Genomic DNA, 24,324 nt, shown 5'->3' with positions numbered 1-24,324 from the left:
ACCCCCAGAGTAATCTCATTAGAACAAAAGATGCTTCTAGTGTTCTTATCACTTAGGAGTTTATAAGATTTCAGGAGCCTGTGTCAGGAGCTGGAAATTAAAACCAAATATATATTTATTATTATAAATCACAGTATCACAATAACTTAATATTACTTTGTCCAGGATTGTTTGTATTTCCCTGCTAATAGTTTTGTTTTTTTACTATACTTTGGGAATAAAATAGATCTTGGCCTAACTTACTAGTTTATTATAACAGGACCTCTTAGCTTTTTTTTTTAAATAAGTTAGCTTGATAGTTCCTGTGCTCATATTTATTATTATGTTACCAACCCAATTACTGTTAGTTTAACAGAGCCTCAGCTGTTAAATTTGTCCTTGATCTACTTAACATTGAGTTATGTTTTTCCCCTGTGTTTAATAATTAGTTTATTATTATTTTTTTCAATCCAGTCTTCTCTATCTCCTTTAAATAAGTATGGCAGATACTTAGAGGACTCCAGTTTGTAGCCAAATCAAAATACAGGGCGTGCATTGGTTTCTTGTAAAGCTGACATTTATTACCTATGATGCGCTAAGTACAGGTACTCTTAAGTAACATTTATGTTCACAGCAGCCCTTCAGAGAGTTATTTGTGATCAGTGTTTGGGTTTCAGGAAGGATTTCCCCTCAAGCAACTGTAATAAACTTTCAAAAAGTAACACTGTAAATCAAAGACACCATGGAAGCACCCTAAATGTCCATCAATAGGCAAATGGATAAAGAAGATGTTGTGTGTGTGTGTGTGTGTGTGTGTCTGTCTGTGTGTCTGTGTGTATACACACACAAAGGAATATTACTCACCCATGAAAAGGAACAATAGTGGGTCATTTGTAGAGATCTGGATGGACTAAGAGGGGGTCACACAGAGTGAAGTAAGTCAGAAAGAGAAAAACACACATTGACTGATACATGTGGAACCCTTTTGTGTAGCACAGGGAACTCTGTGCTCTGTGGTGACCTCGATGAGTGGAGTGGAGGGAGACCCTGGAGGGCGGGGATGTATGTATGCATGTAGCTGATTCACTTCTTTGTATAGCGGAAATGAGCACAACATTGTAAAGCAGTTATACCCCCAATAAAATAAAAAGAAAAAAGAAAACACACCTAGCCTCAAGGAGACAGTGTAACTTGATTACATTTGTCTCTAAACTGGACTGTAACTCAGTTGTCTATACTGCAGACTCTCTAGTAATAATACTGAAGAGAGAATATATCAAGAAGAGAGATCTCATGATCATGGATGCATAAACAGTGGAGAGGCACTCTGTGGCTATTCCAGTGCTTCTCGGGCCCCCTCCCCGTCCAGCGTCGAGAGAGAAAAGGGGTAGCTATGCAAGGCCCAACATCAAAGCCAGGGCCTCCTTCCCCAGACACACTGCATCATCACGGAGTCACCATGTACCATAAGAGCAACTGGCTTATAGTGTCACTGAATTAAATATTTTCAGAGCCAAGTAAATTAGTCTGCTCATTTAGCCAGGAGATAAGCTGTGCTTCTTGAAAATTCAGGGCCTGTGTACAGTTGCAGCCTGTCTCTTGTCTCTTGACTTAAAGTATGTCTTCATTCAAGTGGATCTTAAAAATGAGGTGATAGAATCTGTTAGGAGCAGCTCTGTTAGCCATTTAATCCAAGTGTTTGGAGTGGAGTGGCGCTCCTGATGTTGCGCTGGCCTCATGGCACCACACCCGGTGACAACCCACACCCCTTTCATTGTCACTGCCCTGAGTGAGAACCCAGGAGCTGGTGTCACTTTGGAAGCACCTGTTGACCACTCGACATTTCAAGTGCATGTCTGGCACAATTTTGATCTCCACAGCTCTGAACTATGCTTTATCTAGAGCAAAATGTAATCCAGACCTTATCTTCTGTATCAACCAGTAAGTCTCTATATTACTCTTCTTTGCAATCTGTGAATATGTATTATGACAAAAATCCTAAGTAATATAGCTTTTTAGACCAGGCGAAACATACTCGAGGCAACAAGCTGCTACTCCTCAAAAAAAGGAGATGTTCTGGGAAAGAGGAGTTGGCTCTGCTGCTCCCCACCTCTTTGATTCATATATTACATGCTTTTGTTGTTGTTGTTTTAACAAGTTGGACATATTCCAGAGGGCACAATTTTTTAAAGACATCTTTTATAAATTCTTCTTTGGGGGTTATAAAAGAATATTGTGGTATGCATTCTTTATTACAGTACAGTTCTAAGCATGCCAAGGTAACGTGGGGAACAACTTTAAAAAGAGAAAACATACCTTTTAACCTTTCAGGGAGCAGGGCTGTCTCTTTTAAACTGATTCTGTCACTCTGGCACTCATTATTTTAAATCTTGTTTTAGAAACAAAATAAGTCTGGATGGAACAGAAAAGTGCTCTAGATGAGACATGCCAAGGGGAAGTCAGAGAGACCCCTTGTACCCACCACCTATTTCTACCTAGAAATTCACTCTCCTGAGCTCTTTTTTGCGTAAATCTTGGAGGTTCTGTATATTCTGCTTAATAAGACTTTTATTAGGTGACAAATGTAGTTTTTCATTAAATAAGTGAAGACTAAAATAAGAATAGTCACTGATTTTCACAAGGTCGTATAGCAAGTCTATATAGAAAAATAACATGATTGTTAGAAAAATAGGTTCTTATAAATCAGTAAGCCTACACAATATAAATCTGTAGCACATTATATTTCCAGCGGATTATACTTGAAAAATCATATATGCAAAGATATCTGTATATGATGTATTTTAACACAGATTCATTGTAAAATAATAGAATTGTGCTTTTTCTATATGAGACACTTCCTGAGTGTTCTACACATAGAGATCCACAATCGTAAAATCCAATAAAAGCTCTGAAAGCGTTTTTCATAAGTTGGCCTGAACTTACTTGGTGCTGAAATATGACCTAAATTTACTTGAGGCTGTTTATAGTCTTTATTGATTCTATTTAATTTGAATATCCATTCATTTCCTGCAGAAATACTAATGCGCTTGCTTGTGACGCGCTGCCCCAGGCCTTGCTAGTTCTGCATGTCTGTTGGCCTCAGTATTGCCATTTGACCTTTCCAAAAAAATTAAATTCTGAATTTCAAAGTTCACTTGGCCAGAAAATAATCAGATAAAAGATTTTGGACTGATGTTTACTCTTTTACTCCTTGCATCAGTGCTGTCAGATAGATACTGTTCTTGTCGGTGTTTTATAGATGAGGAGACTCAGGAAAAAGAGATGAAGTCTCTGGACCAAGGTCATAACAGCCAGTGAGGGGTGGAGCTGGGATGTGAGCCCGGGGAAAGTCATTAATGGAAAGATATTACAAATGTAATAGAGTAGAGATACTTGCTTTCTTTTTATATTAGCTATCTTTGGGTCTGACCTAACAATAATCTTTATTTATGTAGTTTTCATTTCAAGAGTTCCATTTTAATCACATGTCGCCTTACTAGATCCCCATCTGCTTCCCTGTTTTCTGAATTTCAATTTAAACTTTTTATATAATTTTGGTTTTTTGGTACATTTTTACAGGATAACTGACCATATATTTGACACTGGAATGTACCCTTACATGCCACTGGAAAATCACTATGCCACATGAGAACCAAAGTTAACCAGTTTAATTACAGTGACAATTTAATAAACTTGTGAAAATAGGACAAATGATAAATTCTTTTTCTAAATGATTATTTCAAGTTATTGCTTCAGATCCAGTGCTGACTTCCATGATCAGGTTTTCAAGAAAGAGGGCTTATCATGGACAAAGTATTCTTTGCTCACTTTCTTATTTTTGTTATGCTTTATCTTCTGAGAACTTACTTTTATTTGCTAAGTATTTATACATATAAAATTCACATGATTTTGTGAGTTTAAGTATGAATGTTGCAGTTGTGTATAATGATTTCAGAGTTTCTGAAGGATGAAGGGAATCCATTTTTTAAAAAATTTCTGTAGGTTCTCAAATTTTATTTTAAAACAGATAATCTTACAGCTTAAGACACTGTTAGAAGAAACTATAATGAAGTATCTTTTATATTTGAAATCTTGACATTCTTGTCCTTTTGCCTCACATGGAATATTCTGTATAAAATAATATTGAATTTGTAGTAGGGAAGGAAGTCCCAAAACGAGGATATGTATACATATAGCTGATTCACTTTGCTGTACAGTAGAAGCTGACACAACATTGTCAAGCAACTATATGCTAATCAAATTTAATTTTAAAATACGTTGAATTTATAGTAAGAGGAAAGAGTACTATTCATTAAGTTGAGTAAATGTCTATCTTTGTTGAATTATATGTGATTTATTCTGTCTTCAAAACAGCAATTTTTCCTTTATTTTTGTTTTGAGGAAGGAGAACCGTTGGGGTGGAGGGCTTGGGACAAGTATTTAGATTGTTCTTTAATTATTTTTACTGTCTAAGCTACCGTTTATTTTAAGAAAAGTCACTAGTTTTCCATCATGACATTTGACCTGAGTCTAAAAAACACTCCACATGTTTTTTAGCTTCACAGAAGGTCAAAATAAATATTAAATGAGGTCATTGGTATGCACACTTAGAATGCAAAGACTCTAATCTTGATTTTCAATGGGGAAAAAAAAATCTGTTTTCTTTTTATGGGATGTACATCTTTCTCTCCTCTGATGAGAAGCTTCAAAATTGTTAATCTTAGCTTTGAGACATGTCTAACACTCATAGTTGATATCTCTGCCTTGGTTAGTGTCACATGGCTCCTTGGGTAGGTTTCCAGCACTTTTCACTGCTAATCTCTGGGTTACGCCCAAAGAGTTCTAGGAATCCCCCTTTCAGTTACCCCTTTTGATACCTTGTTTTTGATAACACTTTTCTTTCTTGGCTTGCATGACATTTTATCTTTCTTTTCCTTTCTTTTTGCCGTTTGCAAAGACTCTTGGGAGGATTTGACAGATTTGGTGGAGCAAATGCGCGATGATACAGAAGGTGCGTGCCACACCAGCATCTTTCAGCTTTTTTTTTTCTTTCTTTCTTTCTTTTTCTTTCTTTTAATTTTCTAACCACCTTTTGATCGTTTTCCATAAGAGGAAGTGTCCACTTTAGGTTTTATTTCCCATTGACAGTAGCTGGAGCAGTAAGCATGTTTGCCAGATTGTCCATGCAGGTGCTTCATACAGGAGTAGGGTTTTGAGTCTTGGATTTAAAACCTTTATGGTTCCAAGTAAAGTGGCATTAATATATGTTTATGCTGTTCGTTTAGGATATTTGTTAAATGACATGTTCAAAGGGGACTTTATTTCAAGATTGTATCAATTTTTTCTATGTCTGTTTTTTCATTTGTTTCTTAGGAAAATGTAAATGGTTTTTATATCATTAATTTTAAAATGTATATATATATGTGTGTGTGTGTGTGTGTGTGTGTGTGTGTGTACACCTATTTCTGTGAATTCCACAAATAGTTTAAAAACAAACAGACCCCAGGAACATCAAGTATTTGGTCTGGAATGTTGCTCTGATTTGTAGATATCCATCAGAGTAAGCACCTTGAGCTTAGTCATCTTACAGCATTCCTTTCTGGTGGAATTTCTTTGACAAGTAGCACATACATTTTAATGCATGAAGGCTCCCAAACCAGTAATTTTTTCTTCCATAATTGGTACGTTACTTTAAGGAGCTCAAGATGACTTACACTTTTTATAAGAAAAATTGAAGTCTGACTCCACTTCACTGTATCATTTTACATTCTCCCACTTTGGCTGGGCAATTGAAAGCACCCCCCTCCAGCTTCAGTGTACATTCTCTTAGCACACACCCACCCACCACTCTGCCCACACTGGCCTTTCCACTGACTACATGAGCTGCACTCAGCCTCCTCCCTGCCTTGTTCCCATGACATCCCAACCAGAACATTCACTCCCCTTCTCCCCACCCCCAACCCCGCACCCCGACTCTCTTCATGAGAACTCTATGGAAGCACTCCCTGACAGCTCTGACACAGTTCATTTTTCCATAAACTCAGGTCCTGCAGAACTTGGAGCTTAAGGTTTTTTACTTGTCCTCTTCTTCTTGTGTGTTTACATTCCTACCTAAAGTGTAAAATCCTTGAGAGCAGAAATTGTCTTAAAATTCTTGGTACTCATATCAACTTGGGACAGTATTGTCTTGGTAGATTTGGTCACACTGAACAAAAATCTAAGTCAGTTTCTCTCTCCAGTGATGCCCAATAGTTTCTTCTTCAGCACTTCACTTTCAATGAGTCAATTATCCTGAGTTTCATGCCATTTCCTAGAGTCAAACTATCTTTTTATTCCATCTGAGGTTTTATTTTGAATGTAATTAGCTATATGTATTTTAAAGAAAAAAACAGATCAGTATTGTCTAGTTCTGAGAGTTTCTAGACAAGTGAAAAAGAGAGCAGTGTTGATTCATTCAGTGAGTACTGTCTACTATCTTAGCTGCCATTTTGATTATGATTATTATTTACCAGACACTAAAGAGGTTTAAGATTTTGGTTCCTTTAATAAACTTCATACATAAAGGCCAACAAATCTGTGTCCTTCTTAAGAGACTTCTTCCCTGTGACTTAGTCCTGGCAAAATTCTGTTTCTTTAATATGAATTACTACTGTAAGAATCAAGTCTACTGTGTGAGCCAGCCTCCTCTTTTTCATTTCTTTTTTGATGAAATTTTTGTGAATCATTATCAGAGGGGAAATCAGAAAGGGGAAAAAAAACAAGGTATGAATTTTTTTTTTGAAGTGTAACTGAACGATATTTCTTAATTACTGCTGTATGGCAAAGTGACTCAGTTATACATACATATGGGTATATATATATACACATCCATTTTCATGTTCTCTTTTCGATTATGGTTTATCGCAGGAATCTGAATATAGTTTCCTGTGCTACGCTGTAGGACCTTGTTGTTCATCCATCCTGTATATTGCCAGTTTGCATCTGCTAATGCCAGATTCCCACTCCATCCCTCTGCCAAGCTCCACCCCTTTGACAACCACCAATTTGTGTTCAGTGTCCCTGATTCTGTTTCTGTTTCATAAATAGGTTCCTTTGTGTCATATTTTAGGTTCCACAAATAATAAGTGATATCACATGGTATTTGTTTTTCTCTTTCTGATTGACTTCGTGTGATCATCTCTAGTTGAATCCAAATAGCAAATAGCATTATTTTGTGCTTTTTTTTTTACAGCTTCAAAGAACATTATTTCATTCTTTTTTATGGCTGAATAATATTCCATTGTATATATGTACCACATCTTATTTATTCATTGCTCTGTTGTTGGACACTTAGGTTGCTTCCATTTCTTGGCTATTGTGAATAATGCTGCTATGAATATAAGGGTGCATGTAAGAACATGTGAGTTGTATTACTTCGATTATCCCTACCAGTAAAGTGGTATATGGTAATGTGAGCCAAGAACCTATTTATAGGAAAGTCTTACTGCAGTATAGCTTAAAAAAGAAAATCAGAGTCAGGGAAGGAAAATGGCTTTACTTGTTAACTCTTTTGAGTCATTTCATCCTTGCCTTTTGTATAGAATTTCCTGCATCTTGTGTCTCATTTCAGTTATATGAAATACTAGAATTTATGTGTCAGGCTTCCCTGATTGCTCAGATGGTAAAGAATCCGCCTGCATTGCAGGAGACGCTGGTTCGATCCTTGGGTCAGGCAGATCCTCTGGAGGAGGGTGTGGTGACCCAACTCCAGTATTCTTGCCTGGAGAATCCCATGGACAGAGGATCCTGGCAGGCCACAGTCCACGCAGCCGCAAAGAGTCGGACCGAACTGAGTGACTAACACCTTGACTTTCACTGTGGAGTATTCCCCACACATAACACCCACAGCGGCTCAGGGTGGGGAGGGGAGCCTGCAGTCAGACCCGGTAGACTCAGATCTTTTCAGGAGACCCTGCACTGCGGAGCTGTTTTAATTGTATTTGTCAGTTATTATGGCTGTGTCAAAAGAAGTGGCTTTTTAATAGGCAAAGTGTTAACACTAGCTTCCATTTTCCTGAAAAACTGCTTTTTAAAATAACAAACTCTAGGAGATCACAGATATGAACTGTTCATTTTGGGGTTTGATTTTTCTTGTGTTTTGTTTTGATTTTGGCAAGATTGAAGGTTTTTCCAGGGAACTGATTTCTTACAGTGATGGTTGGTTTTTCAGTCAACATGTCTATAACTTACGTATGGTAGAATATAGAATGTCTTGTTAGGACAGAATTGTATCATGTTTACAACACTGGTCAATTATCTCACATATTATCTCATTATGTGCTATTAATTCAGGTTGAAAAGTTTGAAACTCACTAAAAGATTCTGAAGACTAAATGAAATAATGAAAGCACATGGTTTACCCTCTTTAGGGTAAACCTAACCTTTCTCACTAAACACTGAATTCCTATCTGTACTTATATAAACCTTTTAAACAGATTCTGTGTATTTGCAGTTGCCCAGATTACTCATCTCTCTGAGCCCTGGAGTGGCTGGGATGTTATTTGAATTAGGGAAATAATATACTTGTGTGAAATAATACCTGATCAAGATGGCTTACTGGTCCCTTGATGTATTTCATGAGTTACTACTTGATGTCCGTCATCTTGAAAAATGGAAGGAATATATCGAAGAGATTTTTGTTTAGCATCTAGTGCTGTATCACATATATGTTCAACAAAGGTTTATTTTTTGACATTTTTATTTAGTTGGTTTTGGCTGCACTAGGTCTTTATTGCCGTGTGCAGGCTTTCTCTAGTTGCTGTGAGCAGGGTCTACTCTTCTGCTTGCGGTGCTTGGGTTTCTCACTGCAGGGGCTCCAGGCCCTGCTCCAGGCCCTGCTCCAGGCGGAGCACAGGCTCCAGGGCACATGGGGTCAGTAGTTATGTCACATGGACTTAGTTGCTCCGAGGCATGTGGTATCTTCCTGGGCCAGGAATTGAACACAAATCCCCTGCATTGGAGGAGAAGGCAATGGCACCCCACTCCAGTACTCTCACCCGGAAAATCCCATGGACAGAGGAGCCTGGAAGGCTGCAGTCCATGGGGTCGCAAAGAGTCAGACACGACTGAGCGACTTCACTTTCAGTTTTCCTTTCATGCATTGGAGAAGGAAACGGCAACCCACTCCAGTACTCCCGCCTGGAAAATCCCAGGGATGGGGGAGCCTGGTGGGCTGCCGTCTATGGGGTCGCACAGAGTCGGACATGACTGATGTGACTTAGCAGCAGCAGCCCCTGCATTGGCAGGCAAATTCTTAACCACTGAACCACCAGGGCAGTCTCAGAAGGCTTATTTTAAATTAAATAAAATTGTTTAATTTATCTATGGAGGACCATAATACTTTTGAAAGCTAACAATTTTTTATTCTTAGTACAACCTAAGCATTTCTAAATATTTAATGCATGAGCTTGTTTGATCTTCAGAACCCTATCATCATTCTTATGGATAAAAGAAGTAAGGCCTGCAGAGTTAAGAAACTTTTACAGTGGAATACTACTCAGCAATAAAAAGGAACAAACTATTGATAACCTGGATGGATCTCTCAAGAATTATGCTGAGTGAAAAAAAAAAAAAAGCCAGTTTTAAAAGTTACATATTGTTTGATTCCATTTATATAACATTCTTGAAATGACAGCACTACAGAAATGGAAAATAGATTAGTAGTTGCCATGGGTTATAACAGGGTAGGAGGCAGGAGGGAAATGCTTGTGGCTATAAAAAGTCAAAATGAGGGATCCTTGTGACACAGTTCAGTGTCACATCCTGGTCATCATAAGTTACTCTAGTTTTGCAAAATATTACCTTTGGGAGAACTAGGTTAACTAGGAGAACTAGAGAACTAGTATCTCTCTATTATTTCTTACAACTGCATGTGAAACTCCAATTGTCTCAAAATGATAAGTGCAAAAAAAGGAAAAAAAGAAACTTGCTTAGGGTTACACAGCTAAGGGAAAAGTTCAACTGTGAGTTCAAATGCCAGCAAACTAGTTGCAGACCTGTGCTCACCCACTTTACCAAAGTTCAAACTTGGTTGACTCTCAAAAATACTTTTCATCAGAACTCCACACACACTTCATTTATTTCAACAAAAGTTTCATGAAACAACACATAACCTCAATATATGGGACATGCTATAATAAATCGATTTTTTATACCCCACTAAGGGGTTGTGAACTTTAGTTTGAAAAATAGTCCAGTTTTCTGTACTGCCTCTCTGTCGTATATCCATTTTAGCTCTCGCTACCAAGATACAAGCAAAAGAGCTCTTCCAGCATTGCCAGTATGTTGCATTCTATTCCAGCCTATAATTGTTGGCACCCATTAAAGGCTGGCCCAGTGATCTTGCATCCTTCTATTTTCCTTTAAATCATCTCCTCTGATGAAAACATCTTATTTCTAATCATTGCACCCATTACCCCTTTGCTAGTAATTAGCCAACCCCAAGCTTTAGTTTGTATTTACAACTGTGTGATGAAAATTATTATAGAATGCTTCCACATCATTGGATCCTTTTTTTTTTTTTTTTTTACCCCTTACTTCCAAAACAGTTATACAGTGTTTTTCATTTCCATTTTTAGCACAGTATTCCAGGTTCACAGGGTGAAAATGTTAGGTTATTCTTCACTCCTTTTTCCTTAACAGGTACAGTTCTTCAAGTTAAGCCATTTTGATCCTCTCCCCAAAATTCTTCAAATTTACCATGCATAATCCTTTAAGGGGCTTTCCAGGTGACACTAATGGTAAAGAACCCGCCTACCAATGCCAGAGATGTAAGCGATGCGAGTTTGATACCTGGGTTGGCAAGATCCCCTGGAGAAGGGCATGGCAATCCACTGAAGTATTTTTACCTGGGAAATCCCATGGACAGAGGCTGGTGGGCTACAGTCCGTAGGGTCGCAAAGAGTCGGACACAACAAGTGTCTTAGCACGCACGCAATCATCCTCAAGCAACGTTTTAATCATGACTTCCCTGCTCAGAACCCACAGTGGGTTCCCACTGCCTGCTTCCTGGATATGCAGGTCTAGTGTTACAGACCTGTCGTTTAACTCTCCCCTTCCTGTTTTCTGGTTCTCCCCAAGAAGAGCTCCCCACTGTGTTCTTCCCTCCCTCACCTCACTTCACATCCCCATTCCCACCACGTGGAATACTTTCCTTCCATGTTGACTGTGAGTTCATATTTAGGTTCTGCCTCAAATCCTGTACTGTGGTTATCATGCTTTTATCTTTATATTGCTTTTGGTATTGTCTCATTTGGAGCAGGAGTGTACAGTATTCCAGGAAGCTAAACTAAGGGTAGAGATTATTCCTGTATTTTGTCAAGGTTGGGCTTTACTCTACTTACAAACTAAAAACCCATCCTATTACTGTTTCTTGGATACTGGTAAAGGACACAACGAAAGACTTTATTATCCATGACACAGTGGGCAGCCTGAGCATCAGCACATTAGCATCAGTTCCTCTTGTGTCAGAGTTGCACCAGGAGCATCAGGAAGATGCTGTGAGCATGGTACATCTATGTTGCTTCTGTGTTGCAGCTGAGGAACACTGAGTTTGGGGAACCAATGCTTTTATAGGAAGCAGCAGGAAAGCCTCATCATCTCTCAGGATGATCAGTTGCAGAAGCAGCCCCAAGAAATGGCCTGGGTAATAGAGCAATCAGGGCCTGGCAGGCTTGATACAACCCATGAAGACGTACCAGTAGTGTAAGAAGTCCCAGAAGGATTGTCCTCTCTCGGTATCTTACAAGTTAGATAAAAAGACATGAGACATTTCCCCACTATCACTCAGGCGATGTGAGAAAGACAGGCTCTAACTCTTCTAGATCAGAGATCTAACTGTTCTAAGTCACAATGTGCCCCCTGATATTTAAATTATTTCTATGGAATAAATTGAGCAGAGCAAGGAACTCTTGAATTTGTTCTTAGCACCTAAATTTCTTATGTTGCATCAAAACAAAGAAGATTGACAATTGTCCCAACTTCTAGATGTTCCCAGAAATAATCTGGGCATTCTTCAGTGGTGTGGAAGGAATTCTTCAGGTAAAGGTACTTGAAGAAGCCTGGGAAACTTGCCGAAACTAAACTTGATTATAAAGTCCTATGGGAGCCCAGTGAAGAGATCAGTGTGATTTCCTAGGGAACTCTTGGACAAGCTGGATTAGAAATGAACAGCTTTTAAAAATTAGAAATGGTTACCTAAAAGAAAGTGCTGTTTTCCTCTGTTGGTCACAATGCTTCTGACTCTGAATGTGGGTTTTTCTTTTTCTCACACCCGCCAGTTCTCCAACACCACTTTAGTTCTGACTCTATCTACCTGGGGTTAACACAGGCCCCACAAGACGCCCCCTCACTTTCAGTGCGGATCACAAGTCCAAGTTGTCACCCATGCTCTGATCCACCAGCTCTAAGTTAGAGGTTTTCATGACCCCCTCCTCAATTTTTATAATTTGCTAGACCAGTTCACACAACTCAGGAAGAGTTTACTTGCTGGATTACACGTGGGTTCTAACAACACAGCTCAAGAACAGCCAGATTAAAGATGCATAGGAGCACAAAACTTCCATACCTTCTCTGGGCACATCACCCTCCCATCACCTCAGTATGTTCAGAAGCTCTCTGAACCCCTTCCGTTAAGGTCTTTATAGAGCCTCATTATGCAAGCCTCAAATGATTATGATTTAATCATTGATTAAATCCTGATTCCCTGTAGCTCAGACAGTAAAGAATCTGCCTGCAATGCAGAAGATCCAGGTTCAATCCCTGGGTTGGGAAGATCCTCTGGAGAAGGAAATGACAACCCACTCCAGTATTCCTTCCTGGAGAATCCCATGGACAGAGGAGCCTGGTGGGCCACAGTCTATGGGGTCGCACAGAGTCGGACACGACTGACAGGACTTAGCCGCAGCAGCAGCAGCAACATAAACTCTAATTGAGAGGAACTTGTTAGGAGTAACAAAGATATTCCTTTTACCTTTGATGCGGAGCTGTTTCAGGAACTAGAAAGAAACAGAGTCTAACAAAAGATGCTCCTGTGGCTCTTATCACTTGGGAAATTATTAAGATTTTCAGAGCTCTGTTTTAGGAAGTGGGGACAGAAAGAGAGAGATTGATTGATCTCTTTTTATTTCACAATACCTGATTAAACATGGGTAAGAGTATACAGGTGAGTGGCTTTGGAATACTAAATATCCAGATAAAAACTCACTCACTTCAATGCTAATGGCAGTCAAAAGGGGTTTATTTGGTTATCTTCAGGGAAGAAGAAAACAGCGCTAAATTCTTATTGGAGGCTGGCAGGTAAACCAAGACCGGAAGCAAGAGAGAGCAGAAACTCTTATTTTTAATTACGGGATTTTCCAAGTACATAAAGTAAAGTAACATAAGAAACTCTTAACTTTTCAATCACTGAGCTTCAATTATTATCAGTGTATGCTGATCTTATTTCATCTATCACCCCTCACATTTTTTGAGTATTTTAAAGCAAACTCTAAACATTGGTTTAGTAATATTGGTACTGTAAGTATTCAGTACCACACCTAACAAAATTAACAATAATTTCCTAATAGTATGTACTCTTCAGCCCATTTTCAAAGTCTGCTTGTCAGTTTTTTTAAAATCAGGATCCATATGCTATATTTTATTGTCTCAAGTTTTAGTTTTTTTTTAATTAATGCTTTATTGAGGTGTAATTCCCATATCATTAAGGGTTACCACTTTAAACTGTACAGTTCAGTGGTTGTTAGTATATCCACAAAGTTGTGCGTTCATCACCACTGTCTAATCCCAGAATATTTCCATCACCCTGTAAAGAAACTCTACCCATCAGCGTTCACTCCCTATTCTCCCTTCCTCCCAGTTCCTGACAACTATACTAATCTACTTCCTGTTTCTGTAGATTTGCCTCTTTTAGACATTTCGTATAATGTTTGTGAAGAATTGGCATTAATTCTTTAAATGTCTGGTAAATTTCAATAGTGAAACAATCTGGTTTTGGCCTCTTCTTTATAGGATGTGCTTTTTATTATGAATTTAATATCTTTACTTACTATAGTTCTATTCAGATTTTCTATTTCTTCTTGTGTCAGTTTTTGTAGTTTATCTTTCTTAAAAATTGCCCTTTTAATCTAGGTTATCTAATATGTTGGCATACAACTGCCCATACAATCCTTTTTGTTTCTGTGAGTAGTCAATAGTAGTGTCTCCTTTTCATTTCTAATTTTAGTAATTCTTTTTCTGTTGGGCGGTCTATCCATGTCAGTGTTACTGATCTTTTCAGAGTCAACTTTGAGTTTCATTGATTTTTCTCAATAGTTTTATTTGCTATTGATTTCTACTCTAATCTTTATTATTCTTTTCTCCTGAGGGCTTTCTACTGATAAATGTATTTATTGATTGCCCTTGAGGAATCCTATCTATGAAATCATAGAATTAGGACATGCTGGAGCTAGAGGCACTAGTTCACTGCTTCACAAACATCAGTGCGTGTACTGATTGGTTTAGGTTTTGGTTGAAGTGCAGAATCTGATTCAGTTGTAACATTGGAGGGCAAGTTTTCCCATTTCGCTTCCAGACGATGCCAGTGTTGATGTTCCAGGACCACACTTGGAGTGGTAAGAATCTAGGTCATTCGGTGTCAGAGTTGTTAGTGGGGTTTTTCAAACCATGTTGTTTCTCCCCATTCCAGGCATACTAGTGTGCCCCTGCTTGAGAATTAGTGCTGTGATTAGTTATGAGTGATACAGGTATGTGATGTCTCTCAAAAAAAAAAAAAATTACAGAACAAATAATTTTATAGTTGAGGAAACTAAGGCCTCAAAGAAGTAAGATTCCCTGCCTGGCATCATATAATTAGCTAATTAGCACAGATAATTCAGGTCAAATAGATTAAGGCTATTGGATGGATATAGTCTTTCTGCTGATAAGGCTTAATTTTAGCAAAGTATATCTTTGAGTATGCTATTACTAAGAAAATGTAGCAATCAGGATAAATAAATTTATGGTTAAATTTATTTTATTAATTTATTTTTTGGCCCCACTGCACAGCATGTGGGATCCTAGTTCCTCAACCAGGAACTGAACCCATGTCTCCAGGAGTGGAAGCATGGAGTCTTTGGGGGAAAAAAAAAAAAAAGCAAAACATTTTAACATAATATAGAAACCGTCAAAACTAGGTCTGAAAATATTTCAGGTGGGTAAACTGACGACATGGAAGCATGCAATCTTAACCCCTGGACCACCAGGGAAGTCCCTGTAGTTAAATTTTCTTGACTCCTTTAACAGATTTCAACCCAGAGAAAATATTACATATGTGAATTTCCTCTTTATTACTCTTGAGTAGAAGCCTATTTGATGTCTCAAATGACATTAAGGAGAATAGATACAGATATAGATACACAGATAATCTAAGGGCCCTAAGACTCTATCGATTACTTTTATTTTTTTATTGAAAGATAATTGCTTTACAGGATTTTGTTGTTTTCTGTTAAACCTCAACATGAATCAGCCATAGATATACGTATATTCTCTCCCTTTTGAACCTCCCTCCTGTTCCCTGCCCCATCCCACCCCTCTAGATTGATACAGAGCCCCTGTTTGAGTTTCCTGAGCCACACAGCACATTCCCATTGGGTATGTATTTTACATATGGTACTGTGAGTTTCCGTGTTACTCTTTCCTTACATCTCAGCCTCTCCTCCCCTCTCCCCATGTCCATAAGTCTGTTCTCTATGTCTGTTTCTCCATTGCTGCCCTGTAAATAAATTCTTCAGTACCGTTTTTCTAGATTCTGTATATATGTGTTAGAATACGGTATTTATCTTTCTCTTTCTGTCTCACTTCACTCTGTATAATGGGTTCTAGGTTCATCCACCTCATCAGAACTGACTCAGATGCATTCCTTTTTATGGCTGAGTAATATTCCATTGTCTGTACATACCACAACTTCTTTATCCATTCATTTGTTGATGGGACATCTAGATTGCTTCCATGTTCTAGCTATTGTAAATAGAACAAATGGGATACGTGTGTCTTTTTCAATTTTGGTTTCCTTGGGGTATATACCTAGGAGTGGGATTGCTGGGTCATATGGTGGTTTTATTCCTAGTTTTTTAAGGAATCTCCATACTGTCTTCCATACTGATTATTTTTAGATGAGGATTGAGTAAAAATTCATAATCCTTTTGTATATTTGTCATCAAATTAGTTAAATGGTGTTTTATTACAAGGTCTTTTTAGTACTTTCAGTAATTTCTTTCACTATAATGGGCAACTCATTTTGTGTTTAGTTTTATACTCTTAAGAACTGTTACAACAGAAGTTCAAAGTAGCTTTATTTAGGAATTATTGGTCTTCAGTCATTTTGAACTTCAAGTAAGCTTTCCTTTCAATATCTTTCTGTTAGTTGGTCATTTTAAATCTCATATTAATGCTTTTAGGTATCATTGGGAAATTTCTCTATGACAACTGTTTTATTTCACATTTAAGATAAAAGTTACTGTTGTACTATATATGAATTATTCCCACTTTACTAAGAATTGGGTAGCATACTTAATATTAACATAATGTTAAATATAATTTAATTTCCTTCAGTTATTAATAAAACATTTCAATATTTCTCTGTATGAACATTCATCATTGCACTGTGAAAGTAAAGGTCACTCAGTCATGTCTGACTCTTAGCGACCCCATGGATTATACAGTCCATGGAATTCTCCAGGCCAGAATACTGGAGTGGGTAGCCGTTCCCTTCTCCAGGGTATCTTCCCAACCCAGCAATCGAATGCAGGTCTCCTGCATCGCAGGTGGATTCTTGACCGGCTGAGCCACCTGGGAAACCCATCATTGCACTATAAAGAGGTAAAACAGGATCTTGGAGAGATGATTGGTTTGCAGCATAGTTGACTAAATGTCACTTAGCGATGTGACTTTGGGTCCATTTTTGTCATCACTATTGACTAGATGAGCCACATGACTGTAAAATTTATGAAAGCTTCCTCATATGGAAATTAGCAGCCTTGAAGAGGTGTAGCCGAGACACATATGCTCTTAAAAGATCTTTGATTTGAAAACCAATATGGTTTATTACAGCTGCAGTCATTTCTACATGGTGTCTTCAGTCCACTGCTCCTGCTGTGCTTCCCATCAAGACTGTTTGTACCACCATCCACATCTCGAAATGATCAGATAATCACCAAAACTAGAAATGCAGAAGTTGCTCTCCATTCTTTCTCTTTCTTCTTTCAATCCAAGTGGTCATCAAGTCCTGAAATCCGGACATTCTACCTCTAGAAGTCTCTCAAAGCCAACTTCCTCTCCCCACAGCACCCACTGCTCCAGTTCCATCCCTGATCATCATTTCTCTCCTCAGCTTTTGCAGTAAACCCGTACTTGCTCTTTTGAGCTCTGAGTTCTTAGTCCCTTCTGATTCATCTTCTACAAGGCTGCTAGAACAGCTTCTCTAAAATTCAAATCTGTGACATTGCACCTCACATCAAAATCTTTGCTGACTTTAAGGTAAAATCCATGTTCCTTGAACAAAGTCCTTAGCATCTCTCCCTTACCTATTTCCCTTGTCTCATCTCACAGGTCTTACTTATATGTATCATAAACATACTGCATTTTCTTTAATTTTGTTTTCCTCCCACATGCTATGTTCTTTCATATTTCTGTGGCTTCACCCCAGCTGTACTTCATTTCTGCTCCTTTCATAGCTGTCTTCCTAACACTTCCTTGCCTAATTTCTCTTTATCCTTTAAGACTGAACTTAAAAGTCTCATCCTCTAATATATGGCATCTAGTGGTTTCTATATATTAATTTTGTGCTCTGGTACCTCTGTTAATTATGATCTTTCTGTAAAAATTTTAGTTTGATTTTCTGGGGTTTTTTTTCCCCATTTATTTTTATTTGTTGGAGGCTAGTTTCTGGCTGTAACATTAGATTGTATGAGAACAGTAATGCATGATCCACTGTTTTACAGGTTATATGTTTCTTTGTCTTCTTTAATTGCATTGGTCTGCCAACCTCAGTACAATGTTACATAATAGGCGTGGGTAACAGATATTAAACTTTCTGCAGAATACATCCAATGGCCAAGGAAATCGTACTGGACTTAGAGCTTGCCTGAAGTCCTACGTTAATATCGTATCTACTGTCTTTACCATCTGGGCCACCAACCCCCCGGACAAGGGAATGACTACCCACTCCAGCATTCTTGCCTGGGGAATTCCACGGACAGCCTGGTGGGTTACAGTCCATGGGGTCGCAAAGAGTCGTACACAGCTGAGCAACTCTCACTTTCACTATCTTAGCTTTAAATGTATATAAAATTTACATTCGATTCCATAAAATGGGTTTATATGGCTTAGCATGAAGACATTTTACTTGTCCTGTAATAAAGTTAATCTTTGTTGAAGATGTTAATGTTTATTCTGTAATTTCAAGCATTCTCTGTAAGCTGCCCAGTTTTGTTCTTTAGACATCTATATTACCCAAGTTTGATAAATAGTAAGCACTTCAGTATTGAGGACTAGGTCTTTTTTTTCTGGGTTCCCAGCATTAAATACAGTGTCTAACACCCAGTAAATGCTCAATATTTATTGAAAAATATGAATGAATAAACAAAAGTTCAGTTTTGGAGAAATAATGTTGAATGTTAGCATTGTGAAGAATTAAAATTTTAATTATTTTTTCTCATAGAAAAAATATGACTAACAACATTATGACAGTTATGCATTTGAAAGTCTTTAGTGAATTTGTCACAATATTGCTTCTGTTTTATGTTCTTGGTTTTTTTCTGTGATGGATGTGGGATCTTAGCTCCCAACCGGGGATCAAATCTACACCCCCCCGCTTTGGAAGGTGAAGTCCCAACCATTGGACCGCCAGGGAGGTTCCTAGTTGTCTGTTTTAAATAGAGTGATGTGTATATGTCAGTCCCAAACTCTATCCCTCTGCCCAACTCCTCCTCCCTGGTAAACCAGACGTTTTTTCTCTTAAGTCTGTGAGTCTGTTTCTGTTTTGTAGATAAATTCATTGGTATCATTTTTTTTTTTTAGATTCTCCACAGAGGTGATATCATATGATATTTGTCTTTCTGTCTGACTTCACTTGGTATGAGACTCTCCAGGTCCACCCACGTTGCTGCAAATGGCATTGCTTCATTCTTTATTATGGCTGCAGCTGAGTGATTTTTCACACACTCACCAATTTCACAAAACTAACACCATATCAACAGCAGAACTTTACCACCCCTTCTGAAGTCCCTCTGTACTCTTCCAGTCATTGCAGCCCTTTTTAACGGCATCCACTAGTTCCACAAAATCATTTTATACTTGAGTACACTTCAAGACAAGTAACAAACTGACAAGAGAATTTCTTATGACAAATCAAGCTAATGCTGTAATATTCATTGTTAGTAGCCAGCATTATAAAGTGAGGAAAATTTGTAAGTACTAATTATTTTCAGTAGTTAAACTAACCAGGAAACAAACTTAATTGTAATGACCATACTCTTATATACTTCTAACACAAAAATGTTGATAATAAAGCATGAAATAATTATTTGACTTTTGCATTAATTAAATAATTAATAATGAGCAGTAAATTCTTTTGAGCTCTTATGTCTAGTTGTCAAATTACCCTGATTTTTGTTTGTCTTTCTTTCATTTGTTCAGATAATAGTTCTCCACAGGGAGAAGATGTCTTTCAGCAGACTCTTGGCAATATCTGGAGATACTTAGGTTGCCATGTTTAGAGGGTACTACTGACTCCTATAGGGTAAAGGCATCCGTTACTGCTAAGTTTAAACCACAAAACAGCCCCTTACAAAAAGGAGTTATCTGGCCCAAAATATTAGTAGTGCCAAGATTGAGAGTAATATTTCCTAAGAATGGGAGGGTTGTTTGTGTTTGACACATGTTAATTCAAGCAGGTTATAGCACCATACTAATGGGAGTCTAAAGTATTAGGAATTTAATTTCCCTAAGCATACTGCATTATTAGGAATTTAATTTCTTTCTGTAGTTTATGCATCCTAGACACTATAACCAGTTGTCTTAAATGTTTCTGCTTCTGATTACACCGAGATGAGGCAGTGTAGAAGAGCTAGTACCACCACTTCTGGAAAAATGCCTCAAAGCCTGGGGTTTGGTACCTGTTCCAAATCCAGCTCTCCCCACGTGACTGGTTCTCACCAGGTTGGAGTTAGGATGTGTACTTTGACTAGCAGCATTGTTTAATTTTGTTGTTAGAGCCCCGAATTAGTGGTCTACAGACCTGAGGCTGAGGGAGTGGTACCTTATGGACCGCCAGTTAATCAAACTCCAGCCACGTTTTTCTGCCTTAGGTGGGGAATCCAGTAGCTCTCCACAAACATCCATGCAAGCCCACACACCCCTGCCCTATTCCTTTCTCCCAGGGATTGTGGAAGGTCAGATACAGTACAGTGCACATAAATGCTGGTTGTAGTGTTGGAAATTAATATCTGATAAAGTTCTTCATGGCTTTTTTTTCAGGGATAGTTTTTTTGTGCATTTCATTGTCCCTTGGGAGATTATTCCATTCTTGACAAGCTGACCTATAGTGAACAGAGAAACCAGATTTGAGCCATGGTCCTCAAACATTTATTGGTGTGCAAGAATTAATGACAACATAAAAGTTCTGATCTTCCTAATAAACTATCCTCTAAAGAAATTACCTCGGAGAATAGTACAACAAATCAAAATTTGTATAGCCGGCACTGTAAGCCTTCATGTTCTTAAACTTAACGGAGAAGAAAGTGAGCTTAGAATGTGGCCAATTGTTTCTGTTCCATTTAACCATGAAAGCAGATATAAATGAAAACAACTTGAATAAAATAATCTCTGCTTTGTTTCTATTGGAGCTTGGGCTTTTATTAGTATTACTTTTAGTCCTCCTAAAAAAGGTAAAACGTTTCATAGATCTCTAGGTCTTTTCCAATTCGTATGGAAATTTAACATATTTAGTGTTTGGGAGGATGCACTTGTCATAGTGGAAAGAGCGTTAAAGAGCATTTCATGCTGTAATACATCCAGGTCTATATTCTGCCACTTAGGAAGTATTTGGCCTTGGATCGCTAAACCATTACAGGCCGGCTTTAGCACCTGGAAAGGGGGACAGCGCTTAAACGATGGAGTCACAAGAATTAAATAAGATAACTGTGTAAAAGAGTGGTCAGCAGGAGGGAAGGATGCACGTTATTTGGAGTCACCGGTGCGTGTGTAAGTGGATGATGGTTGTCAGGAGCACGTGGTTTGAAGTCAGAGAGACAGCGTCGACTCTGGCTCTGTCATGCAGTGCTGGCTGGGCCTGGGGCCAGCTCCTTTCTTCTCTGAGCCTCATTTCTCTGCCTTATCAGTTGGTCCTCTTGGTGTAACTGTCTCCTGACGTACAGTGGGGAGGGACTGGGGTCATCATTCTAAGAACCCACAGGACCAGACACAGGGTCCCCCCTCTGGAACAAAGATTATTCAGACTTTGGTCAGGTAAAACCTGGTATTTCATCCCTTTCCCCAGATGATGTATTTGGTTGATGAGAGCCACGTTAAGTCTTTGTTAAGTCTTAAAAATAATTTCACAGTTGGTTAAGTTCTAAGACTGCATTATACTGATAATGTTAATTAGTTCACTTAAGAATGCTCAGTTTAAATAATAATTCTACCTAGTATAAATACTAAGAATGCAAATAGCATGTTGGGAACAAAGTTTAAGCACTTTATCCTTTTTTTTCTATAGTGGCTTTATTTTTTTAGAGCTTCACAAGCTGTAGAGAATGGGTGGGGTGGGGCCAGGGTAGAAGTGGCCCATGTGGGCAGTGCAGTACTGAGTTATGACTGGCCTAGGCCAGGGTAGTGGCAAAGGTGGTGGTGAGGATATTAAAAGACTGTACTCAAGGTTTAAATTTTCATAAAATAAATACACCTTTTAGTGTTCTGCCAAGAATATTCCCAAGGAAGATTGGCATCTCTCTCTTTTTTTTTAATAGCAAGTGCATGGAGGAGAAGAACACAGCATCTATTACTATAATTTGGTGTCACTGCCTTGATTCTTGCCAAGACACCAGTAGTCTTACCCACTGTGACTTTTGCACCATCAATGCAGATGTCAACGTAGTAAAATTAGACTGAATTTCTACATGTGCTATTTCCAGTAACCAGGCTCCATGCTCTCCCCCTTGGGTTTGCAGATCCTAATTATCTCATGGCTAACGAACGCATGAACCTGATGAACATGGCCAAGCTGAGTATCAAGGGCTTGATCGAATCTGCTCTGAACCTGGGGAGAACTCTGGATTCTGACTACGCACCTCTGCAGCAGTTCTTTGTGGTGATGGAGCACTGCCTGAAACACGGCTTGAAAGGTAGGCCATGGCCTCAAAATGAGAATGTGCATGCACCTGTTTCCTAGCAGTACATGTTCAAGAAGAGAAGCTTTCCTTATGGAGCCAAAGAATAAGAATCTTGAATTCATATTAACCCACTGGGATATGACCTATGTGGGTAGAGAAATATGGTTGACTTAAAGACGGTATAAGGCTTAAAAAATACAGATCCTGAAAAGCTAGAGCTGGAAGCACTGTTATAAGTATCTAGTTCAAGATGACAATTGTGTTTCACTGGTGAATACAAGGTCTAGAGTGGGGCATGATTTGCTCAAAATCCCACAGCAAGTAGGGGCAAAGCAAGTGCTAGAACTCTGATGTCCTGACTCTTGCTTCCATGCTCTTCCCACTTAACCATAAGCTTTCAAGGGCAGGACCTGGTGTTATTCACCTTTGCTTCCTTTCCTCCCCAATTTTTGATAACCTGCTCCTGAGTTACATATTCTTTTCCAGTAGACTGTTTTCTTCAGTAATACCACACAGCTTAAAGCATGATATTACTAAAATATTGTATTATTCATACACAGGTGGGCTCTAAATTCCTCCCGAAAGAGGAAGAACTGAGTCTTGGGAAGTAGGGAATTCTTTATTTTTATGAAATGTTATCAGTTCTGAAAGCATGAATAATTTTAAGACTGTCTGATAATCTGGGATTAATTCCCTGAAAAGCACACAGAATAGCTAGTAGGGTATGTGTGTATGTGTGTGTTGAGAGTATGTTTATGTAAAAGATATTAAGCTACTGCTTTGTTTTTATCACCTTAGCTAAGAAAACTTTTCTTGGACAAAATAAATCCTTCTGGGGGCCTCTAGAACTGGTAGAAAAGCTTGTTCCAGAAGCTGCAGAGATAACAGCAAGCGTTAAAGATCTTCCAGGACTTAAGTAAGTTTGTTGAATTCTGTGTGTCAGGGAACATATTCTTCTCAACTACTTCCTTTAGGAGTGAGACTGAAGACAATGATGTATTTCATAACAATCCAAAATGCATAATGTTGTTATGAATAGATATTGTTAGGAGGGCCCTGGTCATGTAGAATATTGAGAAGTGTGAGGGATAATTATTATTGATCTAAGACAGGTTGTCTTCATGTTAAAATACCAAACATCCTCTTATTTTTTTCAAAGCACTTGCGGGTATCAGCTAGTGAGTCTCAAGAAATTAGATCTAGGGAGGTGGCATGTTAGACTTGACTTACAGAGTTTGAGAACCACGATTAAAACAGTTATCAAGTGAACTGCAGGAACTGACTGATACCCATAACCCACCTTGAAACTTGAAAAAGAGTGGGTGATTACCTTCCTAGATGAGACTGGTCTAATTTTAATCAGGTGGAGGTCTGAATGGCCTGTGTCCTCGTTACTGTTACTTTAGTACTTACGTGATCCACACTAAACTTAGAATTTACCAAAACGAATCTGATGGAACATTTTCAGTTTGGCCTCCCAGAGGTCTTCAAATTGTAGTCTCATTTAGTAATTTATTCCTCTCAAGAGCATTTGTCCCAGCACACCCCTGGCCCCCACCAGCCCTCATAGAACTCCTCACGTAGGAATGTGGTGACAGAGGGGCTGTGTGTCAGGAGCCCCTCATACACATACTATCCTGAGGGATCTTTAGCAAGAGTAAATGAGCCTGTCCAACCGTGGCCTCCATCGCTGCTTCTTCTAGTTTTTTGGTTTCTCTGTTTTCATAGAACACCTGTAGGCAGAGGAAGAGCCTGGCTTCGTCTGGCACTAATGCAAAAGAAACTCTCAGAATACATGAAAGCTTTGATAAATAAGAAGGAACTTCTCAGGTATGAAGATCTTCTTGTTGAACTTTCTCCTTTCCTCAGTATGTTCTGTATCATATCGGGGTGAATCATATAAATTGATCATTTTTATGGATCAGAAACTTGATTCATGACA

General features: G+C 38.5%; 1 protein-coding gene across 9 annotated transcripts in view; it reads left to right on the top strand.

Annotated features, from left to right (window-relative positions):
- RUFY3 (RUN and FYVE domain containing 3) overlaps nt 1-24,324 on the top strand; it is an 88,361-nt gene that overhangs the window by 32,215 nt on the left and 31,822 nt on the right. For 7 of the 9 annotated variants that reach the window (XM_070458314.1, XM_070458315.1, XM_070458317.1 and 4 more), the window contains exons 2-4: nt 22,221-22,394; nt 23,181-23,298; nt 24,111-24,212. In XM_070458314.1, the coding sequence (XP_070314415.1) occupies nt 22,221-22,394; nt 23,181-23,298; nt 24,111-24,212 (394 nt within the window). Of the gene's footprint in view, nt 1-4,936; nt 4,991-22,220; nt 22,395-23,180; nt 23,299-24,110; nt 24,213-24,324 lie in introns of all 9 variants that reach the window. The other 2 variants (XM_070458316.1, XM_020876416.2) reach the window with 1 other exon arrangement.

The sequence above is a fragment of the Odocoileus virginianus genome, chromosome 29, assembly GCF_023699985.2.
Source record: "Odocoileus virginianus isolate 20LAN1187 ecotype Illinois chromosome 29, Ovbor_1.2, whole genome shotgun sequence".
NCBI lineage: Eukaryota > Metazoa > Chordata > Mammalia > Artiodactyla > Cervidae > Odocoileus > Odocoileus virginianus.
Note: the sequence above shows the minus strand (reverse complement) of the source record. Positions and strands in the feature narration are given on the sequence as shown.